Source organism: Microcaecilia unicolor, chromosome 10 (assembly GCF_901765095.1).
Source record: "Microcaecilia unicolor chromosome 10, aMicUni1.1, whole genome shotgun sequence".
NCBI lineage: Eukaryota > Metazoa > Chordata > Amphibia > Gymnophiona > Siphonopidae > Microcaecilia > Microcaecilia unicolor.
In genome coordinates this window covers 121,659,076-121,681,592 of record NC_044040.1, presented here as the reverse complement: position 1 = coordinate 121,681,592, position 22,517 = coordinate 121,659,076, and the positions used below count along the sequence as shown (strand labels likewise).

The 22,517-nt window shown below is 48.4% G+C and overlaps 1 protein-coding gene across 6 annotated transcripts in view; it reads right to left on the bottom strand.

Annotated features, from left to right (window-relative positions):
• The window catches only part of CEP63 (centrosomal protein 63), an 802,181-nt gene that overhangs the window by 442,823 nt on the left and 336,841 nt on the right, over positions 1 to 22,517 (bottom strand). For all 6 annotated transcript variants that reach the window (XM_030217144.1, XM_030217149.1, XM_030217147.1 and 3 more), the window contains one exon: positions 209 to 463. In XM_030217144.1, coding sequence (XP_030073004.1) covers positions 209 to 463 — 255 coding nt within the window. The remainder of the gene's footprint in view (positions 1 to 208; positions 464 to 22,517) is intronic.

Genomic DNA, 22,517 nt, shown 5'->3' with positions numbered 1-22,517 from the left:
ATAAAATAACCAAGAAATGAAAACCATTTCAGAACTACAAATAGGAGCACATTAAGGGAACATTCTACTGCATAGGATAACAAAATACTAGTACACAGCTCCAGCTTTAAAGTCAAAATTCTGCTACTAGACTCAGTAAGTTAGCTATATTTAAATAATAACAGCCCTCTCTCTTTTTGAACTACAGCAGCATTCTTAGTAGACTGACCTCCAGCAATGTCCTTGCATGAGTCAATTCCTCTTGTGCCCGCAGCTGTTCCTCCACAAGCTTCTGCTTGGTTGCAAATGAATCCTCCAGCCTCAGGCTGAGACGTTCTGACTCCAGCTCCTTGACACGGATGGTCTCTTCTGCTCTCTCTAGCTGACTAGTCAGGTGCTGGATCTCTGACTGATGAAGAAGTTCAGTCTGCTCGTGCATCTGCTTCTGACTGCTGAACTGAAACCGATAACTTTGAGACTGTTCCTATGTAAAGCAATTTAAGTATGATAAAAATATCAGCAAATAAGATATATTATGTACTAACTCAAAACACCCTTTTCGTGTAGGGAGGGCTTTACATGCAACAGTGATGAAATCACTCAACTTGCATACACATTGTATTTGGACCTACCATAAATAAGCCAGACTCTATGAAAATGTACATTTCTCAACAATGCACATATTTTTACTTGTGCACTTCAGAGGTGGTCCAGGGGACAAAGGAGGGCAGGAGCTTGAACACTGTGTATAGTTTTGTATAATCAAAACTATGCATATTATTTCAGATGGAAAAATTACATAAAGAGACAACTGATGGTTAATATTTTCAGAAGTAATAATAAATTAAAGTTTTGCATAGTTACTTGCTTTGAAGTATTAGTGCAAACCCTGGGGGTAGAAGTACCTATGCAAGTAGGTTTGATTGAATCCTAGAAGGTCAACTTGCTCTGCTTGGAACTAAAGCAGCCATTCTAAACCCTAAAAACACTGGGTCTCTAAAAAAGGGAAAGGAAAGGGGATGGGATTTAATTTACCGCCTATCTGTGGTTACAATCAAAGCAGTTTACATATTATATACAGGTACTTATTTTGTACCTGGGGCAATAGAGGCTTAATTGACTTGCCCAGAATCACAAGGAGCTCCAGTGGGAATCAAACCCAGTTCCCCTGGTTTTCAAGCCACTACACTAACCATTAGTCTACTTATCCATTTCACAAGACAACATTGCAAGGAGCAGTACCAAAACCTTTTAGAGTTAACATAAGAAAAACCATACTGGGTCAGACCAATGGTCCATCTAGCCTAGTATCCTGTTTCCAACAGTGGCCAAGCCAGGTCACAAGTACCTGACAGAAACTCAAATAGTAGCAACATTCCATGCTACCAATCCCAGGGCAAGAAGTGGCTTCCCCATGTCTGTCTCAATAGTAGACTATGGACTTTTCCTCCTTTTTTAAACCCAGATACTTTAACTGCTGTTACTACATCCTCTGGCAAAGAGTTCCAGAGATTAACTATTCGTTGAGTGAAAAAATATTTCTTCCTATTTGTTTTAAATATATTTCAATGTAACTTCCTTGAGTGTACCCTAGTCGTTGTAGTTTTGGAAGTAGTAAAAAATTGATTCACTTCTACTCATTCTACACCAATCAGGATTTTGTAGACCTCAATCATATCTCCCCATAGCTCTCTTTTCCAAGCTGAAGAGCTCTAACCTCTTTAACCTTTCCTCATATGAGAGGAGTTCCATCCCCTTTATCATTTTGGTTGCTCTTCTTTGAACCTTTTCTAACTCCGCTATATCTTTTTAAAGATACAGCGACCAGAACTGAACGCAATACTCAAGGTGAGGTCACACCATGGAGCTATACATAGGCATTATAGTATTTTTGGTCTTATTAACCATCCATTTCCTAATAATTCTTAGCATCGTGTTTGCTTTTTTGGGGGCTGCCGCACACTAAGCAGATGTCAGCATATTGTCTATGACAACACCTAGGTCTTTTTCTTGAGTGCTGACCCCCAAGATGGACCTTAGCATCAGGTAACTATGATTCAGATTATTCTTTCCAACATCACTTTGCATTTGTCCACATTAAGTTTCATCTGCCATTTGGATGCCCAGTCTTCCAATTTTCTAAGGTCTTCCTGCAATGTTTCACAGTCTGCATGTGTTTGAACAACCTTGAATAGTTTTGTGTCATCTTCAAATTTAATCACCTAACTTGTCGTTCCAATTTCCAGATCATATACAAATATGTTAAATAGCACCGGTTCCAATACTGATCCCTGCGGCACTCCACTATTCACTCTCCTCCATTGAGACAAATGACCACTTAACCCTACCCCTCTGTTTTCTGTCCCATAGCCAATTCCTAATCCACAACAGAACATTGCCTCCTATTCCATGACTCTTTAATTTTCTCAGGAGTCTCTCATGAAGAACTTTGTCAAAAGCTTTCTGAAAATCTAGATAAACTACATCAACTGGCTCTCCTTTATCTACATGTTTATTCATGCCTTCAAGGAAATGAAGCAAATTGGTGAGGCAAGACTTCCCTTGGCTGAACCCACACTGACTCTGTCCCATTAAACCATGTTTATTTATGTGTTCTGTAATTTTATTTTTTATAATAGTTTCCAATATTTTACCTGGTACTGACGTCAGGTTTACCGGTCTGTAATTTCCTGGATCACCCCTGGTACCCTTTTTAAAAATTGGGGTTACAATGGCCACCCTCCAACCTTCAGGTACTACGGACGATTTTAATGACAGGTTATATATTACTAACAGCAGATCAGCAAGTTCATGCTTGAGTTCTTTGTATACCATCCAGTCTAGGTGATTTACTACTCTTTAATTGGTCAATTAGGCTCTGTACGTCTTCCAGGTTTAACGAGATTTCTTTCAGTTCCTCCGCATCATCTCCCTTGAAAACCATTGCCAGTACAGGTAGATTTCTTACATCTTCTTCTATAATCTTCTTCTTCTATAAAGATCGAAGCAAAGAATTCATTCAGTTTCTCTGCTATGGCCTCGTCCTCCCCGAGTGCCCCTTTTGCTCCTTTGTGATGTAATGGTCCCACAGATTCCCTCGCAGGCTTTCTGCTTCTGATGTACCTGAAGGAGTTGTTACTGTGAGTTTTAGCCTCTGTGGCAAGTTTCCTTTATATTCTCTTTTAACCTTCTTTATCAGTGCTTTGCATCTGACTTGCCAGTGCTTATTTTATTTCTTATTTTCTTCATTTGGATCCTTTTTCCATTCTTTGAAGGATATTCCTTTTGGCTGTAATAGCCTCTTTCACTTCACCTTTTAACCATGCTGGCTAACGTTTTCTCTTCTTTCCACCTCTGTAAAAATATGGAATGCATCTGGTCCTGGCTTCCAAGATGGTATTTTTAAACAATGTCCATGCCTGATTTAGAGGCATATTTTCAAAGCACTTTGGGAGGCTAAGTTCCATAGGTTTCTATGGAACTTTGGGAGGCTAAGTGCTTTGAAAATATGCCTCTATGTGTCCTAATCTTTTCAGCTGATCCTTTTAGCTTCTTTTTAACTATTTTCTTCATTTTATTATAGGCACCCTTTCAAAAATTAAATGCAGCTACAGTAGATTTCCTTTGTGGCTTCTTTCCAGATAATAGCTCAAACTTGATCATGTTATGATCACTGTTTCCCAGGGGACCCAACACCGTTACCTCTTATACTATGCCCTGTATGCCACCAAGGACTAGATCTAAAATGATTCCCCCTCTTGTCGGTTCCTTGACCAGTTGCTCCAATAAGCAGTTATTTAGTACATCTAGAAATTTGATCTCCATGGAGCTCCCTGATGTAACATTTATCCAGTCAATACTGGGGTAATTGAAAACAACCATTATTATACTGTCAATATGGGGTAATTGAAATCAACCATTATTATACTGCTCTTTTAAAAAGTTGGGTGAGGAGCATGAGGGAAGGGGAAGAAGCAGTTGGGTTCAATATGTGAATCTATGAGCTTGTCTGATATGGAATTGAGTTGTTTAATAATAAAAAAAGATTGAAACAAAAAACAAACCCTTGTAGCTCTAACATCTCTGCATTGACTCCTGAGCACTGCCCTTTGACATGCTCTTCACCAGCCAATCGCCCAGATAGGGGAACACATGGACTTCCAGTCTGCATAGTGACACTGCGACTATTAAGTATATAAGTACATAAGTAATGCCACATTGAAAAAAGACCAAGGGTCCATCGAGCCCAGCATCATGTCCACGACAGTGGCTAGTCCAGGCCAAGGGCACCTGGCGAGCTTCCCAAACGTACAAACATTCTATACATGTTATTCCTGGAATTGTGGATTGTTGGGTAGATTGGATGAGCTATTTTGGTCTTTATTTGCTGACATTTATTATGTTACAGGACACAAGCAGCCTTGGTCTTCACTCTCAGTCCCCCAGGGCCATCAGTGGGTCAGATCTTCAGAATATTCCTAATGAATGTTTATATATCATTAAATCATTGTATATGATTTCTTATTCAATTCACAAATAAAGCTTTATTGATACATCACTAAAAATATACAATAAAAACTTGATGAGTTACAAACTGATTGGCAAACTCACCTGCTCTATCACAGTTCAAATGTCACTATATGATAAAACTCACAAATTAATTGGCAAACAACATGTTGCCAAATATTAGTCTCAGTCTATAAAGATCACAAAACCTTCAAAAAGAGAAATCTTAGCAACTTGAGATTAAACCGGGAAGATGCACCCCTTGTAGACCATTGGAAGACCTGCGGTTTATAGTTTTAGAGCAGATTCACTTGAAATGGGGTGGTGATATATCAGCAATTTTGATTCGTAAAGAGCAAAGAATTATAGTTAATTGGAATACAATTGAACCATGGGACCTTAATAGGGAAATAAAGTGGACGCAGGTGTGAATAATCTAGAAAGGCTTTTTACTGACAGTTTCAGATGCCTGCAAGGGTATCTGCTTTTGGTTGACACCCTGCAGTAAGAATTTCCTTACTGGCAATGTCCGAGTGTGTGTTCTGAAACATTTTGTATGTAAATTGTTCAATGTATTGGTAAAAGGGATTTAGTAAAATGTATGTAATGGTTTAGGTGTTATTTTATTTTCTATGTTTCAGTTTTAGTCTCCTGAGGACACTGTAATGGCAAAACATGATGTCATGTAGAGACTAAAATCTTGTGTTACTGATTGAACTGCAAGTGATTGTAGTTATGGTCATCTGCAAGTGATTTTCAGCAACACAAGGAATCCTGCGAGTTGTGATATTTATTAGAAGGGAAGATCTATGAACCAGCAAATCAGAATGCATTGGCTTATATATTAAGTCAACTTTTTCAATTGATTGAGGATTTCATCTATATTTGTTCACACAACAGCAGGAGGTTCCTCTTTATTTATATATGACATTTATACCACATATTTTCCAATACAATTTTGAGTTCAATGTGGCTAACAAGCTAAAAAGAAGTAATTATAAAATATGAAACAAAATACATAAACCCACACATATCAATAAGGAAAGAATCGCAAATATGTAAAGATTTCAATAATAAAGCATAATGGGGAGCACAGAAGGGGGAGATTACTACTACTTAACATTTCTAGAGCGCTACTAGGGTTACGCAGCGCTGTACAGGTTAACAAAGGACAGTCCCTGCTCAAAAGAGCTTACAATCTAAAATGTGAAATGTCAAGTGTCAAGTGGGGGCAGTCTAGATTTCTGAATAGAGGTATGGTGGTTAGGTGCCGAAAGCGACATTGAAGAGGTGGGCTTTGAGCAGGGCTTTGAAGATGGGCAGGGAGGGGGCCTGACGTATGGGCTCAGGGAGTTTGTTCCAGGCATGGGGTGAGGCGAGGCAGAAAGGGCGGAGCCTGGAGTTGGCGGTGGTGCAGAAGGGTACTGAGAGGAGGGATCTGTCTTGAGAGCGGAGGTTACGGGTAGGAACATAGGGGGAGATGAAGGTAGAGAGGTAAGGAGGGGCTGCAGATCGAGTGCATTTGTAGGTTAATAGAAGCTTGAACTGTATGCGGTACCTGATCGGAAGCCAGTGAAGTGACTTGAGGAGAGGGGTGATATGAGTATAACGGTCCTGGTGGAAGATAAGATGTGCAGCAGAGTTCTGAACGGACTGAAGGGGGATAGATGGCAAAGTGGAAGGCCAGTGAGGAGTAGGTTGCAGTAGTCTAGGCGAGAGGTAAGGAGAGAGTGGATGAGAGTTCGGGTGGTGTGCTCAGAGAGGAAAGAGTGAATTTTGCTAATGTTATAGAGGAAGAAGCGACAGGTCTTGGCAATCTGCTGGATATGCGCAGAGAAGGAGAGGGAGGAGTCGAAGATGACTCCGAGGTTGAGGGCAGATGAGACGGGAATGATCAGGGTGTTGTCAACTGAGATAGAGAGTGGAGATAGAGGAGAAGTGGGTTTGGGAGGGAAGACAATAAGCTCGGTCTTGGCCATGTTCAATTTCAAGTGGCGGTTGGACATCCAGGCAGCAATGTTGGATAAGCAGGCCGATACTTTGGTCTGGGTTTCTGCAGTGATGTCTGGTGTGGAGAGATAAAGCTGGGTGTCATCGGCATAAAGATGATATTGGAAACCATGAGAGGAGATTAGGGAGCCCAACAGAGAGCGGGATGGGGGTGGAGGAAGAACCATAAGAATGTACTCTGAAGGTACGGTGGGAGAAATAAGAGGAGTACCAGGAGAGGACAGAGTCCTGGAACCCATATGAGGACAGTGTGGCGAGAAGTAGGACAGTGCAAGGGCATTCAGAGCAGAGGAGAGAGTGGCATTGTAAGTGGAGACAGCCTTGTCTACAGACTCAGAGGACAAGATGGAAGGGAGGAGATCAGAGATACTAGAGGATAAGGTGGGAGGGTCAATAGCTTGGAGATTCCTGGAAGTAGTGGTTAGTGTTGGGCGGGACTGAGGGGGAGGGTGATGAAGTGTGAAGGTGATCAGGTGGTGGTTGGAGAGAGGAAGAGCTGAGGCACAGAAATTAGAGGGTGAGCAGGTAGAAGAGAGGATGAGGTCAAGACAGTGGCCAGATTGGTGAGTAGGGGTGGTGGCCTGGAACAAGCAGGGAAAAGCTGGAGCAGGCGGACTGGAACAAGATGGAACAGATGGACTGGAACAAGCAGGGAGAAGCTGGATCAGGCGGACTGGAACAAGCAGGGACAAGCTGGAGCAGATGGCCTGGAACAAGCAGGGAGAAGCTGGATCAGGCGGACTGTAACAAGCAGGGAGAAGCTGGATCAGGCCGGCTAGGACAAGCTGGAACGGATGGACTGGAACAAGCAGGGAGAAGCTAGATCAGGCGAACTGGAACAAGCTGGGGCTGGAGCTGATGGACTGTAACGAGCTGGATCAGGCGGACTGGAACAGGCAGGGAGAAGCTGGATCAGGCTGGGGCAGGTGGACTGATTGGAGTATCTCATGCCAATATTTCTTTAGTCCTTTGGAGCTATACAAGGATGTACAGGATCAATATCTTTAGGGCACACCAATTCTACAACCTGTCATATTCGGTGTTCTACAGCATCAGAGCAGACAAAGCCTTCGCGGAAGATTTGCCCTGCTACAGATCCGCTGTGATCATTTGCTCTAGTCCTGTGGATTCGGTCACAGCCATGCGGGTAGGCCGCGTCCACATAGTAGGTCGTGCAGTGTGGGCGTCGGGCTGCTGGACCACAGGTGAGCTCTCCCCTCTCCACCCGGGTCACCCGGTGGCGCCGCTGTTGTTGCTCCTGAGCGCCTCAGAGGACACCGGAGGGCCCGGGCTCAGCGGTCCTCGCCCGGATTCCCTCCTTTCTGGTCCAATTCGGCCCCGGGCAGTTCCTGCCGGGGAGTGCGATGGCTGTGCGCGAGCTGTGCGCAAGCTCCCAGACTCAGCTGACTCGGCGCCTGGGTAGCTGTGGTCACAGCGTGATGCCGACCCGTGTCTCCGGCTTTCTTGGGGGGGGGGGGGGGGGTCACACTGCAGTGGGAGCGCTGGAGAATCAATCCTCCGACCGGTTCACAGCGAAGCTCCCTGCAGTGCTCCCGGACTCAGCAGACTCGGCGTGAGCTGGTCGCGCAGATTAGGCACCGGGCTCTATTGACAGAAATTGTTTTGAATAGAAAAGATTTCAAAACTTACGAAAAACCAAATAATCAAGTTTGGATCTTACATTTTTTGGCAAGGAATTCCACCATTTAGTACCTTGATATGAAAAAGTAGTTGAATATATAGATTATAAACTACTTTCTTACAGGTAGGAAAATGAAGACACAGGTAGTCTCTTGCACCAAAGATTGAACTGCGAGAAGGCAGTCTCTTGCACCAAAGATTGAACTGCGAGAAGGCAAAGTAACAAGGGGCAACATATAGTCAGGGGCAGCACCATACAAAATCTGAAATATGAGAGTACAGAGTTTGAATACAATCCTGGCCCTAATGGGAAGCCAATGCAAATGTATCAGCAAAGGAGTAGCCCTCTCAAAGTGTGGTACATGCATGACAAGTCTAGCCGCAGTATTTTGGGCAGTTTGCAGTTTCCTTAAGATACATTCTTTACATCCTGCATAGATGGAATTACAATAATCAAATTGGGTCAAAACAAGAGATTGGACAAGTAATCTGAAATTATCAATTGAAAAAAAAAAGGGGGCCTAATGCGTTCAGCTTCCAAAATAATTTAAAAGATTTAGTAACCACCAAGGACACCTGAGATTCAAAGGTTAAGTGCCGATCAACAACAACCCCTAAAATTTTTAGAGTGGACTCCAAACGATAAGAAACACAGTCAATGCTAAAATTGCTGCAGGGCTCATGGTCAAACAAATTGGTTATTACCAAAAATCTAGTTTTTTCCCAATTTAAGTTTAGCTTGAATTCAGAGGCCCAGGATTCCATTAAATCAAGGCCAGTTTTAATCCTAAACAGAATTTCCTGGATGTCCCCTCAAAAAGGGATGTAAATAGTGACATCATCCACATAGATAAAAAGATGGAATCCCGCTGACTCAAGTCCCTCCCCTAGTGGAGCCATCATGACATTAAATAATATTGGAGATAGGGGTGAGCCTTGTGGCACACCATAATTTGGAGACCAAGGTGATGATAATGTGCCCGATATTTTTAGTCTGTAAGACCTAGACTTCAGGAAGCCTGAAACCAGGAAAAGACTTTCTCATAAATCCCAAACTGGTCTAGCAAATTTAACAGAAGATCATGATCCATCACATCAAAGGCACTTGACATGTCAAATTGCATAACCAGAACCTTGTTGCCTAAACAAATTTCCTCCCTGAAGACAGAAACTAAAGTGGTTAAAACAGTCTCAGTACTAAAGCACAGCCTGAAGCCAGACTGGGACACATGGCAGGAGACGAAACCTGGAAAGACAGTCAGAGAGCTGGGCTGCTACAATTCCTTCTATCACCTTGACCAATAAGGGGATGGAAGCAACTGGCCTGTAGTTGACAACATCACTCAATGAGCCTGAGGGTGTTTTAGGAATAAGGATTAAAATTATAGACCCCCTCTCAGCTGGGAAGAGGCCTTGAGCAACTAAGAAAGATATATGTTCGCTGAGAAGTTCAATGACTAAGCTAGGGGCATTCCTCAGAAGATTACTTGGACAGGCATCAAGGATACAATGGGACAAGGAATACTTTGAAAGGAAGAATTTAACGGTTTCAGAGGAGGGTAACTGAAAAGAAGGCCAAAATCTATCAGCAGGGATACCAGCCCAATGATCAGCCTGCGAAACTGGAAAAGCAGCATTGTTGCCAGGGGGACTGGAGAACTGCCCTTATAGCTGCTATTTTCAACTCAAAATGGGAAGCCAGCTGTTGTGCTGTGACCTCTTTGGTGGGAAAAAAACTCTGTGCCCCAACTGATAGTTTGTGGATATTTAATTTAATGCCCCAAATCTGTTGAGCGAAATACCTCATCCTAGCCTCCTGAATTTTATCTTTGTAATCCCTAACAGCTCTTCTCCAAAGCAGTCTATTAACTGGGGTTAACAGTAAAATACGATGTCTTAATGGTAGCCCATGCTGATAACTTCTCCCCTTAACCCTGCATTAGTTCAGGTTCAAAATTAGATTGTAAACCCTCCAGGAACAGGGAAATACCTAGTGTATCTGAATTTAACTCACTTTCACTTTCTGCTACTAAACAGTGAAAAGGTGGAAGCTAAATCCAAAAAACAAATACTTGTGATTTGTACTGGCCACTGTCAGACTCAGGATGCTGGGCTGACTCAGTCTGGTTTTTCTTATATTCTTGACATCAGGACGACCATAAGACTAAGTTCTTCCTCAGAGACAAAAGGGATTTCTTATACTACAGAGACTAAGAAGCAGTCAATTGCTTTTCAGGATAACTGTCAGCCTAGAGGGTGCAGCTGAACAACTGTCCTCTGCTGACTCAGCTTTGAAAAGCCAGATATCTGATTAAAGGGGGAATAAGATTCCCTCCCTGCACAGGGGAAGAGCCTGAAGCTGTGAACAAAGGATGATGACCCCTGGAGGGAGTAAAAGCAAATGTCCTGTGTATCCATGTGGGGAGCTGCCAGAGGTCTAGCTTTTTGCCTGGGAATCCCAAATAAGGGAGGAAGCTACCCAGTGGTGTGCTGGTAAATGTTTAACAACAGGCTCTCTCCCCGGTCCACCTCTGCGCCCCCCAAATTGCAGAGCTGGCTATAACCGGGGAGAGAGCCGGGGGGGGGGGGGGGGCAATGCATTACTCCAGGAAAAAAAAATTTAATGATCCCAGGTTCCAATCTAATTCATGTTTAATGTGGGATAAAATGCCATAAATAAGTAAATAAATATAAACTTTAATGTTGAGCACCTGATTCTCAAAGTGGACATATTCCAAACACTATAATGAAAATAAAATGATTTTTTTTCTACCTTTGTTGTCTGGTGACTGTTTTTCTGATCATGCTGGCCCAGTATCCAATTCTGCTGCTATCTGTCCTCTTAACTCCGTTTCCAGGGCTTCCTTTACATTTATTTCTTTACATTCGCCTTTCTTCATTTCTTGCCCTACATCCGTAAGTAAAAGCTGGGTCCTCCGCAGACTTGACTGTCCTGTGGATCCAGCTTCTGCCTATTTTCTTCATCCATGTGCAGTTTTTCTCCTCTCTTCCTTTTCCCTCATCTCATCTCCTTCCTCACTCTCCCCCCCCCCTCCATCCATGTCCAGCATTTCTTCTCTCCCTTCCCTCTCCTCCATCCACCCATGTCCAGCAACCCTCCTCTCCCCCCGCCATCCCCTCCATCCACCCATGTCCAGCAACCTTCCTCCCCTGCCCTCCCCTCCAGCCACCCATACCCAGCGATTCTTTTCTCTCCCCTGCTCCCCCTCCAGCCACCCATACCCAGCGATTGTCCTCTCTCCCCTGCAGGGGCGTAGCCAGACACCCAATTTTGGGTGGGCATGTGCCCAAGATGGGTGGGCAGAACAACTCCGCCCTGTTCCACAAGTGATTTGGTCTCTCCCTTCCTCGCCTGCATGCCATATGATCTCGCAAACATCCCCCTCCCCGCATACCTTTTAAATAGCAGATTTGTACCGGAAGCGAACAGCAACTAATAAACACTGCATGTTGGCCCAACAGTCTTCCCTCTGATGCAACTTCCTGTTTCTACATAGGTGGGAATACATCACAGAGAAGGCTTTGGGACCGGCGTGAGCAGTATGTATCAATCTATGTTCTCTGCAGGCGAAGATCTGTTATTTACAAGGTATGCAGGAGGGACACTTGTTGGGAGTTTTCAGCTGGTGGAGCTCAGGGATCCCTGCCAGCCACATCATAAGTGTGCTTTTTCTGGGTGGGCCTGGGCCCATCCAGGCCCACCCTTGGCTACACCACTGCTCTCCTGCCCCCCCCTCCAGTCACCTATACCCAGCGATTGTCTTCTCTCCCCTGCCCCCCCTCCAGCCACCCATACCCAGCGATTGTCCTCTCTCCCCTGCCCCCCCTCCAGCCACCCATACCCAGCGATTGTCCTCTCTCCCCTGCCCCCCCCAACCACCCATACCCAGCGATTGTCTTCTCTCCCCTGCCCCCCCTCCAACCACCTATACCCAGTGATTGTCCTCGCTCCCCTGCCCCCACTCCAGCCACCCATACCCAGCGATTGTCGAGTGGATTCTTTGGGGCAGGCAGGAAAGATCCCCAGTCTTTCCTGCCTGCTGCCGGCGCTGACTCTCCCGCGGCGCTACTGCATCGCTCTTCAAAATGGCCGCCGAGACTTACAAGGGCAGCGGCCATTTTTAAAGAGCGATCTGGCAGCAGGGAAGGGTCAGCGCTGGCAGCGGACAGGCAAGACTGGGGATCTTTCTTGCCTGCCCCGAAGACACTGGGAGGGAGCCTGTAGCTCAAGGGAAGGAGGGAGGAGAGCAGTGGCGTAGCTAGACAGCCAATTTTGGGTGGGCACAAAATTTTCTTTCTGTCCTGCCCCTTCCTCCCCCTATTCTCCACCTCTCCCCCAGCACCTCCCAACTCAAAATAAAAACAGAAACACTTTAGCTCATGAGGAAAGTGACATCCGCTATGCACATTTCAGTTAAGATTCAAAATAAAATAAAATGCCTTTTCTACCTTTGTTGTCTGGTCATTTTCTTTTTCCATCATGTTGATCCAGGTTCTCTTTTGAACTTTCCAATCTTTCTGCTATTTCTCCTTCAAGCAGCTGCTGTCCATTTGTCTTTTTCTCCTCTCTTGTTCCATTCCCTCACTTGCCTCTGACATATTGACCTTTCCATTTTAGCTCTTTCCTCTTTTTTTTCTTTTCTTTTCTCTGTCCACCCAAATTTTATCCTAACCCCTTTTCCTTTGTTTTACTTTTCAGATATCTGTCAGATTTCCATTTCCTTTCCACACACTAGTTCTCCTATTCCGCATCTCTCTACTTCCCCAGCCATCCATTCCCTTCCATCTTCAATCTATTCCCCATTACCATATTTCTTTCCCCTGTAATCACCATCTTCCTCACGTTTATTTCCTTGCCACCCCCTTGGCCTCTCCCACATGGTTCCACCTTTCCCAGTGTCTCTCTCCCTCCACCCTTCTAGCCCAGCATCTGCTCCCTCTCTTCTCCCCACCTTCACCCCCTCCCAGCATCTTCCTGTCACTTCTCTCTTTTGTCTTGCCCCCCTCTCCTGTGATCCAGTGTGGCCAGGATTTCCCCCACTCCTTCCCTGATGCCCACACACACATCCAGAACCTGTCCCTTCCCTTCAGCCCACTCCACTTTGTCTTCCTCACCTCCCCCCCCCCCCACACGTCCAGAACCTCTCCCTTCCCCCACACACGCCCAGAACCTGTCCCTTCCCTTCAGCCCGCTCCCCTTTGTCTTCCTCACCTCCCCCCACACGTCCAGAACCTCTCCCTTCCCCCACACACATCCAGAACCTGTCCCTTCCCTTCAGCCCACTCCTCTTTGTCTTCCTCACCCCCCCCCACACGTCCAGAACCTCTCCTTGCCCCCATACACGTCCAGAACCTGTCCCTTCCCTTCAGCCCCCTCCCCTTGCAGAGCGAGCAGACCACTGTCTTCCTCACCCTTTCCCACCCCCGCCGCAGCGCTTGTATTCGACGCTATCGGCGCTGCCTCCTCCACCTCACAGTCGCCGTCTCTCTCCCCCCCCCCCCCCCCCCGTGGCAGTGCTTACAATTTGCTACCGGCGCTGCCTGACATCACAGACGCGGAGCTGACGACCTGCTCCAGACCAGGACCTTCCCTCTGCCGCGTGCGTTCTTCTGCCCTGCGTAAACAGGAAGTTGAATCAGCGCGGCAGAGGGAAGGCCCTGCCCCCGGAGCAGGACGTTGCGCCGCGTCTGTCAGCTGGCAGGCAGTGCCGGTAGCAAATCGCAAGCTGCCACGGGAGTGGGAGACGGACTCGGAGACTGTGATGTGGAGGAGGCAGCGCCGATAGCGTAGAAGACAAGCGCTACGGCGGGGTGGGAGAGGGTGAGGAGACATGGTGACATCTGGGTGGGCCTGATCAAAAACTGGGCGGGCCTGGGCCCATCCAGGCCCACCCGTAGCTACGCCCCTGGAGGAGAGACGGCTCGCCCTGAACAACCAGCTCGCAAGACGGTAAAAAATTTAACAATCGGTTCTTGCGAGCCGGTGCGAGCCGGCTCCAGCACACCACTGAAGCTACCTGAGCAGTACTGCTCATAGAGCTGATAGGGGAAAGACAAGGGTGACATGAGGAGGGGCTTCTAATAAGTATTCACAGCTGGTCTCAGAAGTTTGCTCCCTAAAGTTACAGGACTTTTTGTGTTCCGTGACTGAATAGACTGAAGAATTCATAAATCCAATTGATGGCAGACTTTTTAAGTTGAAATATAATACTGATTGCCAAACTACTTTTGTAGTTTACATTTTGAAATGTACATGTCAAAAAATCTATGTAGGCAATATGCTGAACTGCCATAACTGCAGCACCTCACCTCTACTACTACTACTACTTAACATTTCTAAAGCGCTACTAGGGTTACGCAGCGCTGTACAGTATAACACAGAAGGACAAGTCCCTGCTCAAGGAGCTTACAATCTAAAGGACAAAATGTACAGTCAGTCAAATAGGGGCAGTCATAGGCGGTCGGTGGCCCAACTGTTTGGGGAGGCTAAAGGGGGTAGGGTTAGGGGTGGAGCCAGGGGCGGAGCTTATAGCCACAATTAACAGAAAAAAATAAGTAAAAATAAGTCACAATTAATACCTTTTATTAAATTTAGATATTAGATATGTATCATATGTCAAAGAATAAAGTGGTTGCTCAAAGCATATAAACTAACCACAATCGCTTAGCCTCCCCAAGCCTCATACCGAGCGCCTATGGGGGCAGTCTAGATTTCATGAATAGGTATAAAGGTTAGGTGCCGAAGGCAACATTGAAGAGGTGGGCTTTGAGGAAGGATTTGAATATGGGTAGGGAGGGGGCTTGGCGTAAGGGCTCAGGAAGTTTATTCCAAGCATAGGGTGAGGCAAGGCAGAAAGGGCGGAACCTGGAGTTGGCGGTGGTGGAGAAGGGTACTGAGAGGAGGGATTTGTCCTGTGAGCAGAGGTTTCGGGTGGGAACGTAAGGGGAGATGAGGGTAGAGAGGTAATGAGGGGCTAAAGACGGGAAAATTAGGTTCCTACCATGATAATTTTCTTTCCTTTAGTCATAGCAGATGAAGCCATTACATATGGGTTGTGTCCATCAACCAGTAGGGGAGATAGAGAGCACTCAACTTCTCACAGTGCCTCATGGCCAGCTAGCTCCACTGCCTCTTCAGTATTTGAAGCTTCCAAAGCAGTATGGCAAACCGCAATGGGAATAACATGAACTTTCCTCACAGCGAACGATGGCCTCTTAACAAGGGCATGAACTCAAAAAAGGAGGGAATGAACTCATCCTCCTGGAGGGAATAAACTCGTCCTCCACTTTGTATAAACGGAGGGAATACTTGCATCCTCCTGGAGGGAATAAACTCATCCTCCCAAAAAATGAACTGGAGGGAATGAACTCATCCTCCTATAACTGTAACAAGAATCCTGAAGACTGTTTTCCGACTCCCCAAGGAAGGAATATAACTTCAGGAAACAAGAACAGCACCTAAAATCAGAATTACTGCAATACAGACAATCATACAGGGAGGGTCATGGCTTCATCTGCTATGACTAAAGGAAAGAAAATTATCATGGTAAGAACCTAATTTTCCCTTCCTTGTCATCAAGTAGATGAAGCCATTACGTATGGGATGTAACAAAGCAATCCCTAAATAGGGTGGGAACAAGCCACACCACGCGCTAACACCTGTGCTCCAAAACGCGCATCCCTCCTGGCAGCCACATCCAGCCTGTAATGTCGGGCGAAAGAGAGCTTAGAAGCCCATGTTGCAGCACTGCAAATCTCATGAAGAGATAGTGCTCCAGTTTCCGCCCAGGAAGAGGAAATCGCTCTTGTGGAATGTGCCTTAAAGGCTTCAGGCGGAGCCCGGCCAGACAGCAGATATGCTGAAAAGATAGCTTCTTTGAGCCAACGGGCAATAGTGGCTTTAGACGCTGAAGACCCTCTGCGAGGACCTGCAAACAGCACAAAAAGATGATCAGAGGTCCTGAAAGAATTTGTAATTCGCAGATACTGCAACAGAGTCCTGCGCACATCCAAAAGGTGCAACTGCCCAAATGAATCTGGAAACTCCTCCTCAACAAAGGAGGGAAGAAAAACAGGCTGGTTTAGGTGAAACGCTGAAACCACCTTAGGCATGAAGGAAGGCACGGTCCGAACCGTGACCCCTGAGTCTGAGAATTGCAGAAAAGGGTCTCTACAGGACAGCGCCTGGAGCTCTGACACCCGTCTCGCCGAGGTAATGGCCACTAAAAAGACGACCTTCAGTGTCAAATCTTTCTCTGAAGCACGCCAAAGCGGTTCAAAGGGAGCCCCCTGAAGGGCCTTCAATACTAACCCCAGGTTCCAAGCTGAACAAGGTGCCCGCACGGGAGGACAGAGCCAAAGCACCCCTCTAAGAAACCGTGCCACATCTGGATGAGCAGCTAAGGACACGCCTTCAACCTTGCCACGCAGGGAGGCCAATGCTGCCACTTGCACCCGCAGGGAATTATAGGCCAAGCCTTTGTGTACACCATCCTGCAAAAAGTCCAGAATCGGTGAGACAGGAGCCCGCAACGCAGAAAGCGCTCTTGAAACACACCAGACTTCAAACTGGTGCCAAATCCTGGCATAAGCCACGGAAGTGGAGCACTTATGGGCCTGCAGGAGAGTGGAAATTACCTTATTTGAGTAGCCTTGATCTCTCAATTGCGCCCTCTCAATCGCCATGCCATAAGACCAAAGCGGCAGGCGTCCTCCATGCCCACCGGACCCTGTGACAACAGGTGCGGAACCAGAAGTAACGGAAAGGGAGCCTCCAACAGCATCTGTCAGAGGTCCGCATACCAAGGCCTCCTGGGCCAATCCGGGGCGATGAGCACCACTTCTCCTGGATGCAGCCGAATCCGCAGGAGCACTCGCCCTATCAAGGGCCACAGAGGGAAGACATACAGCAAGCCCAGGGGCCAGGGTTGAGCTAAGGCATCCAACCCGGCAGGGCGAGGATCCCTCCGTCTGCTGAAGAAGCACGGGACTTTGGCATTGGAACTGGTCACCATAAGATCCATCACTGGCTTGCCCTATTTGGCACATATCTGCAGGAATACATCGTCTGCTAGTTCCCACTCCGCTGGATCGATCTGATGCCTGCTTAGATAGTCAGCTTGCACGTTGCTCTGACCTTCAATGTGAGCTGCTGACAGAGACTGTAGATGTAGCTTGGCCCAGTGGCAAATTTGTTCGGCCTGCGCGGCTAGAGCTCTGCACTGAGTGCCGCCTTGTTGATTTATGTAGGCCACTGCTGTCGTGTTGTCCGACATCACTCGGACAGCCAATCCTTCCAGGGTCACTTGAAAGGCCAGAAGAGCCAGAAACACCGCTTTCAACTCCAGGCGGTTGATAGATCACTCCGACTCGTCGGGCGTCCACAGACCCTGGGCATGCTTCCCCTGGCAATGTGCGCCCCAGCCCTTTAGGCTGGCATCTGACACCACTAGGCACCAATCGGGGAGCGCCAGCAGCATTCCCCGCCGCAACATGCTGTCCGAGAGCCACCACTCCATACTGAGGCGGGCCGCAGGGAGCCAAGAAAGTCTGCACTGATAATCCTGAGATACTGGAGACCATGGTTGAAGTAGAGTAGAGGTCTCAGGTGCACTCTCGCCCATGGCACCACTTCCAAGGTGGCCGTCATCGATCCCAACAGCTGGACAATGTCCCAAGCTCGCAGGCGGGGCATCCTCAGGAGCAGACGGATCTGATTCTGAAGCTTGCACCGCCTTTGCTCGGGAAGAAACACATAGCCCGAGGCTGTGTCGAACCTGGCCCCCAAATATTCTAGAGATTGCGAGGGGGTCAGGTAACTTTTGGCCATATTGACGACCCAGCCCAGAGATTGAAGGACTGAAACCACTCTGGCTGTAGCTAGATGACTCTCTTTTTCTGAGTCTGCTCTGATGAGCCAGTCGTCTAGGTACGGGTGAACCCGGATACCCTCTTGCCTGAGAAAGGCAGCTACTACCACCATTATCTTGGAGAAAGTTCGGGGAGCTGTGGCGAGGCCAAAAGGCAAGGCCCGAAACTGGAAATGTTTTCCCAACACAGCAAACCGCAGAAACTTCTGGTGCGGGGGCCAAATCGGTATGTGCAAGTAAGCTTCTTTCAGGTCCTGAGACGTGAGAAACTCTCCTGGCTGTACCGCCGCAATGACGAAGCGCAGGGTTTCCATGTGAAAATGCTGCACTCTTAAGGACTTGTTTAGCTCTTTTAAGTCCAGGATCGGGCGAAAAGACCCGCCTTTTCGTGGCACCACAAAGTAAATGGAGTAACGGCCTAGACCTTGTTCGGCGAGAGGCACCGGGGTCACAGCCCCTATCTGGCACAGACTGTGCAAAGTCTCCTCTACCGCCGCCCGTTTGGCGGCAGAACCGCATCGGGACGCCACAAACACGTCTCTCACCGGGGCATCGAATTCTATTCGGTATCCGTCTCTGATCAGGTCCAAGACCCACTGATCTGCGGAGATTTTGGCCCACTCCTCGAAAAAGAGGGAATGTCTTCCTCCGATGACAGGAAACGAGGAGGGGGCCGACGCACCATCATTGAGAGGGTCGCCCCTGAACTCCAGGCCTTGAACCGGCAGCTGCGGAACGTTTGTCTGAGCGAAAGGACTTTCTCTGCTGAAAGCGGGCACGCGAAGTGAACCCAGCAGCACGCCCCGGGCGGTACCTTCTAGCTTAACGGAAGCGAGGTCTGTAAGAGGAGTGGACCACCTGACCCTTAGAGGAAGGCTTCGGCCTATCTTCGGGCAAGCGCTGAGGTTTGGAATCCCCCAGGCCTTTAACAATGTTTTCCAGCTCCTCACCAAACAGGAGAAGGCCTTGAAAGGGCAACTTCACCAACCTTTGCTTACAGGCCATGTCCGCCGCCCAATGTCGTAGCCAAAGAGTGCGGCGAGCCGCCACTGCTACAACCATTTGTTTAGCCGAAGCTCTGACCATATCATAAAGGGCTTCAGCCAAAAAGGACAAGGCCGACTCCATCCGCGGAGCCACTTCAGATAAGGTCTCCGCTCCATCACCGGGCTGTTCCACTGCCTGCTGTAACCAAGCCAGGCAGGCTCTAGCAGCATAACAACTGCATGCAGACGCCCGAACAGTGAGACCTGCCAAATCAAAGGACCGCTTCAGAGCTGAATCAAGCCTGCGGTCTTGAATATCCTTCAGGGCAACACCTCTTTCAACAGGGAGGGTAGTTCTCTTTGTCACAGCCGTGACCAGGGCATCCACTTTAGGCATTGCAAAGCGAGCCAAATGTTCCTCACTCAGAGGGTATAATTGCCCCATAGCCCTGGCAACCTTCAAAGGTACCTCGGGGTCAGCCCATTGAGCCGAAATAAGCTCTTGGATGGAGTCATGCAAAGGAAAGGCTCGAGCAGGCTTTCTGGTACTAGCCATCCTTGGATTAACAGAGGAGGCTGTGCCACTCCCAGGATCTTCAATCGAGAGGGCTTGTAAGGCATCTGAAATAAGCGCTGGCAGCTCCTCGCGGTGGAAAATCCTCACCGCAGACGGATCAAGCTCCTGTGGCAATTCTGCACCCGACTCTGGCTCCTAAGAAGTTCTGCCAGACCCCTCAGAATCCTCATAGCCCGACCACGGGGGGGGGGGGGGGGGGGGGGGGGGTGCCACACTCAGAAGGGGAATTAGCCTTTCTGCATTTATCAGGAGGAAAAGAAACAGGCAAAGCCAACTCCAAAAGGCCAGGATCCACCGGGGGGGGGGGGGGGGCAGGCAGAGGGTCCGAAGATCCCTGTGGAAGAGCTCTTTTAAGCATGTATGCCCTATGCAGCATTAAAACAAAATCAGGGGAGAAAACCGCTCCCTGACTGCCCGGATCCTGCCCAGGGCTATCAGCTCTATTATTAGCCTCACTCAGAGGACTCCCCCCGGATTCAGGGCTCTCCGTCGCAACGGAGGCCGCGGCATGTGGAAAATCCAAAATGGTGTCCGCTGCCAGCTCAGAGCGCGAAAGATCGCCACTTGCCATGCTCGGGCCAGCTCTACCGTCTGTACAGCACGAATTACAGAGCCCCACTGCTGATTTGCGCTTGCCACATTTAGAACAGCGCTTTACAGCATCCGCAGCCATCGCCGAAAACGGCGGTAAAATTCAAAAATGGTGGTTTGCGCCAAAAACGTCCCGATCGCGGGCCCACCCCGGAGGAGTCAGAAAACACTCCTACCTCACTGGACTGAGTATCACAGCTCCGGTCCTGCAGAAGAATCTCAAGAAAAAAAACCTCTTTTCCAAGATCGCTGCGCTAAAGCGCGACGCAACTTTAATTATTTATTTATTTATTTATTTATTTATTTTTAACGCTGTGAGGAAAGCAGAAGCAAAAGAGGTAAATAAAAACACTCCGGAGGCTCAGATAAGTGGGAAAGGCAGGGAAAGGCGAACCAATGTGCCTGCATCCACTGAGTGGGAAAGGACAGGGAAAAGCATAGGCGTAGACTGGGGGGGGGGCGAGGGGGGGGGCGAGGGGGGGGCAATGCCCCCCCAAACGACGCGAGGCGCCGCCGCGCCATTAGTTTAAAAAAAAAAAAAAAACACATGCAGGCACGCGCTCCTCTCGGTCCGCTTGGCTTCCCTGCCCTCTCTATCTGCGTCCCGCCTTCCTCTGACGTCATTTCCTTTCGGGCGGGACGCAGACAGAGAGGGCAGGGAAGCCAAGCGGACGGAGAGGAGCGTGTCTGTCTACCCCTCTCTCTTCCTCCCTCCCTCCGGCGCAGGCAGCAGTCTTCCAGCGTTCCTGGCAGCGGTAGCGTTGTACACGCTGCCTTTGGCTCTGCCCCGAAGCCTTCTCTTCAAGTTCCTGTTCCCGCATAGGTGGGAACAGGAACTTGAAGAGAAGGCTTCCGGGGCAGACCGAAGGCAGCGTGTACATCGCTACCGCTGCCATGAACGCTGGAAAAGCTGAAGACTGTTGCCTGCACCGGAGGGAGGGAGGGAGGAAGCGAGGGGGTAAACGGAGTCACCATCTTGGACCTCGGGGGGGGGGGGGGGGGCAGAGGGAAGATGGATGGGACTGGGAGGGGTGGGAAGCAGAGGGAAGGAGCAAGAGATGGATGGGACTGGGAGGGGTGGGAAGCAGAGGGAAGGAGCAAGAAATGAATGGGACTGGGAGGGGTGGGAAGCAGAGGGAAGGAGCAGGAGATGAATGGGACTGGGAGGGGTGGGAAGCAGAGGGAAGGAGCAAGAGATGGATGGGACTGGGAGGGATGGGACTGGGAGGGGTGGGAAGCAGAGGGAAGGAGCAGGAGATGAATGGGACTGGGAGGGGTGGGAAGCAGAGGGAAGGAGCAAAAGATGGATGGGACTGGGAGGGGTGGGAAGCAGAGGGAAGGAGCAGGAAATGAATGGGACTGGGAGGGGTGGGAAGCAGAGGGTAGGAGCAAGAGATGGATGGGACTGGGAGGGGTGGGAAGCAGAGGGAAGGAGCAGGAGATGAATGGGACTGGGAGGGGTGGGAAGCAGAGGGAAGGAGCAAGAGATGGATGGGACTGGGAGGGGTGGGAAGCAGAGGGAAGGAGCAGGAGATGGATGGGACTGGGAGGGGTGGGAAGGAGCAGGAGATGAATGGGACTGGGAGGGGTGGGGAGCAGAGGGAAGGAGCAGGAGATGAATGGGACTGGGAGGGGTGGGAAGCAGAGGGAAGGAGCAGGAGATGGATGGGACTGGGTGGGGTGGGAAGCAGAGGGAAGGAGCAGGAGATGGATGGGACTGGGTGGGGTGGGAAGCAGAGGGAAGGAGCAGGAGATGAATGGGACTGGGAGGGGTGGGAAGCAGAGGGAAGGAGCAAGAGATGGATGGGACTGCGAGGGGTGGGGAGCAGAGGGATGGACCAGGAGATGGATGGGATTGGGAGAGGTCAGGCACAGCAGAGGGAAGGAGCAGAAGATGGATGGGACGGAGGGATGGTGAGCAGAGGGAAGGAACAGAAGATGGATGGAACTGGGAGGGTTGGGGAGCAGAGGGAAGGAGCAAGAGATGGATGGGACTGGGAGGGTGGGGAGCAGAGGGAAGCCTACTGGAAAGAAGACACTGCATAAAACAGAAGACACTGGGATCAAAGCGAATAGAAAAACTAAATGATCAGACAACAAAGGTAAATAAAAGTATTTTATTCATAATTTATTAATTGAAATGTGTCAGCTTTTTGAAATGTGCATCTGTGATATTTTGCCTGTAAATTTCATTTCCTTCCTCCATATTAGCATATTCATTTGCATATTTATATATGCAAATGATATGCTAATATGCTCCGCCCATTCTTTGCCCCCACAAATGAAACAGTCAAACTACGCCTATGGGGAAAAGCAAGCTAATATGTCCACATCCAC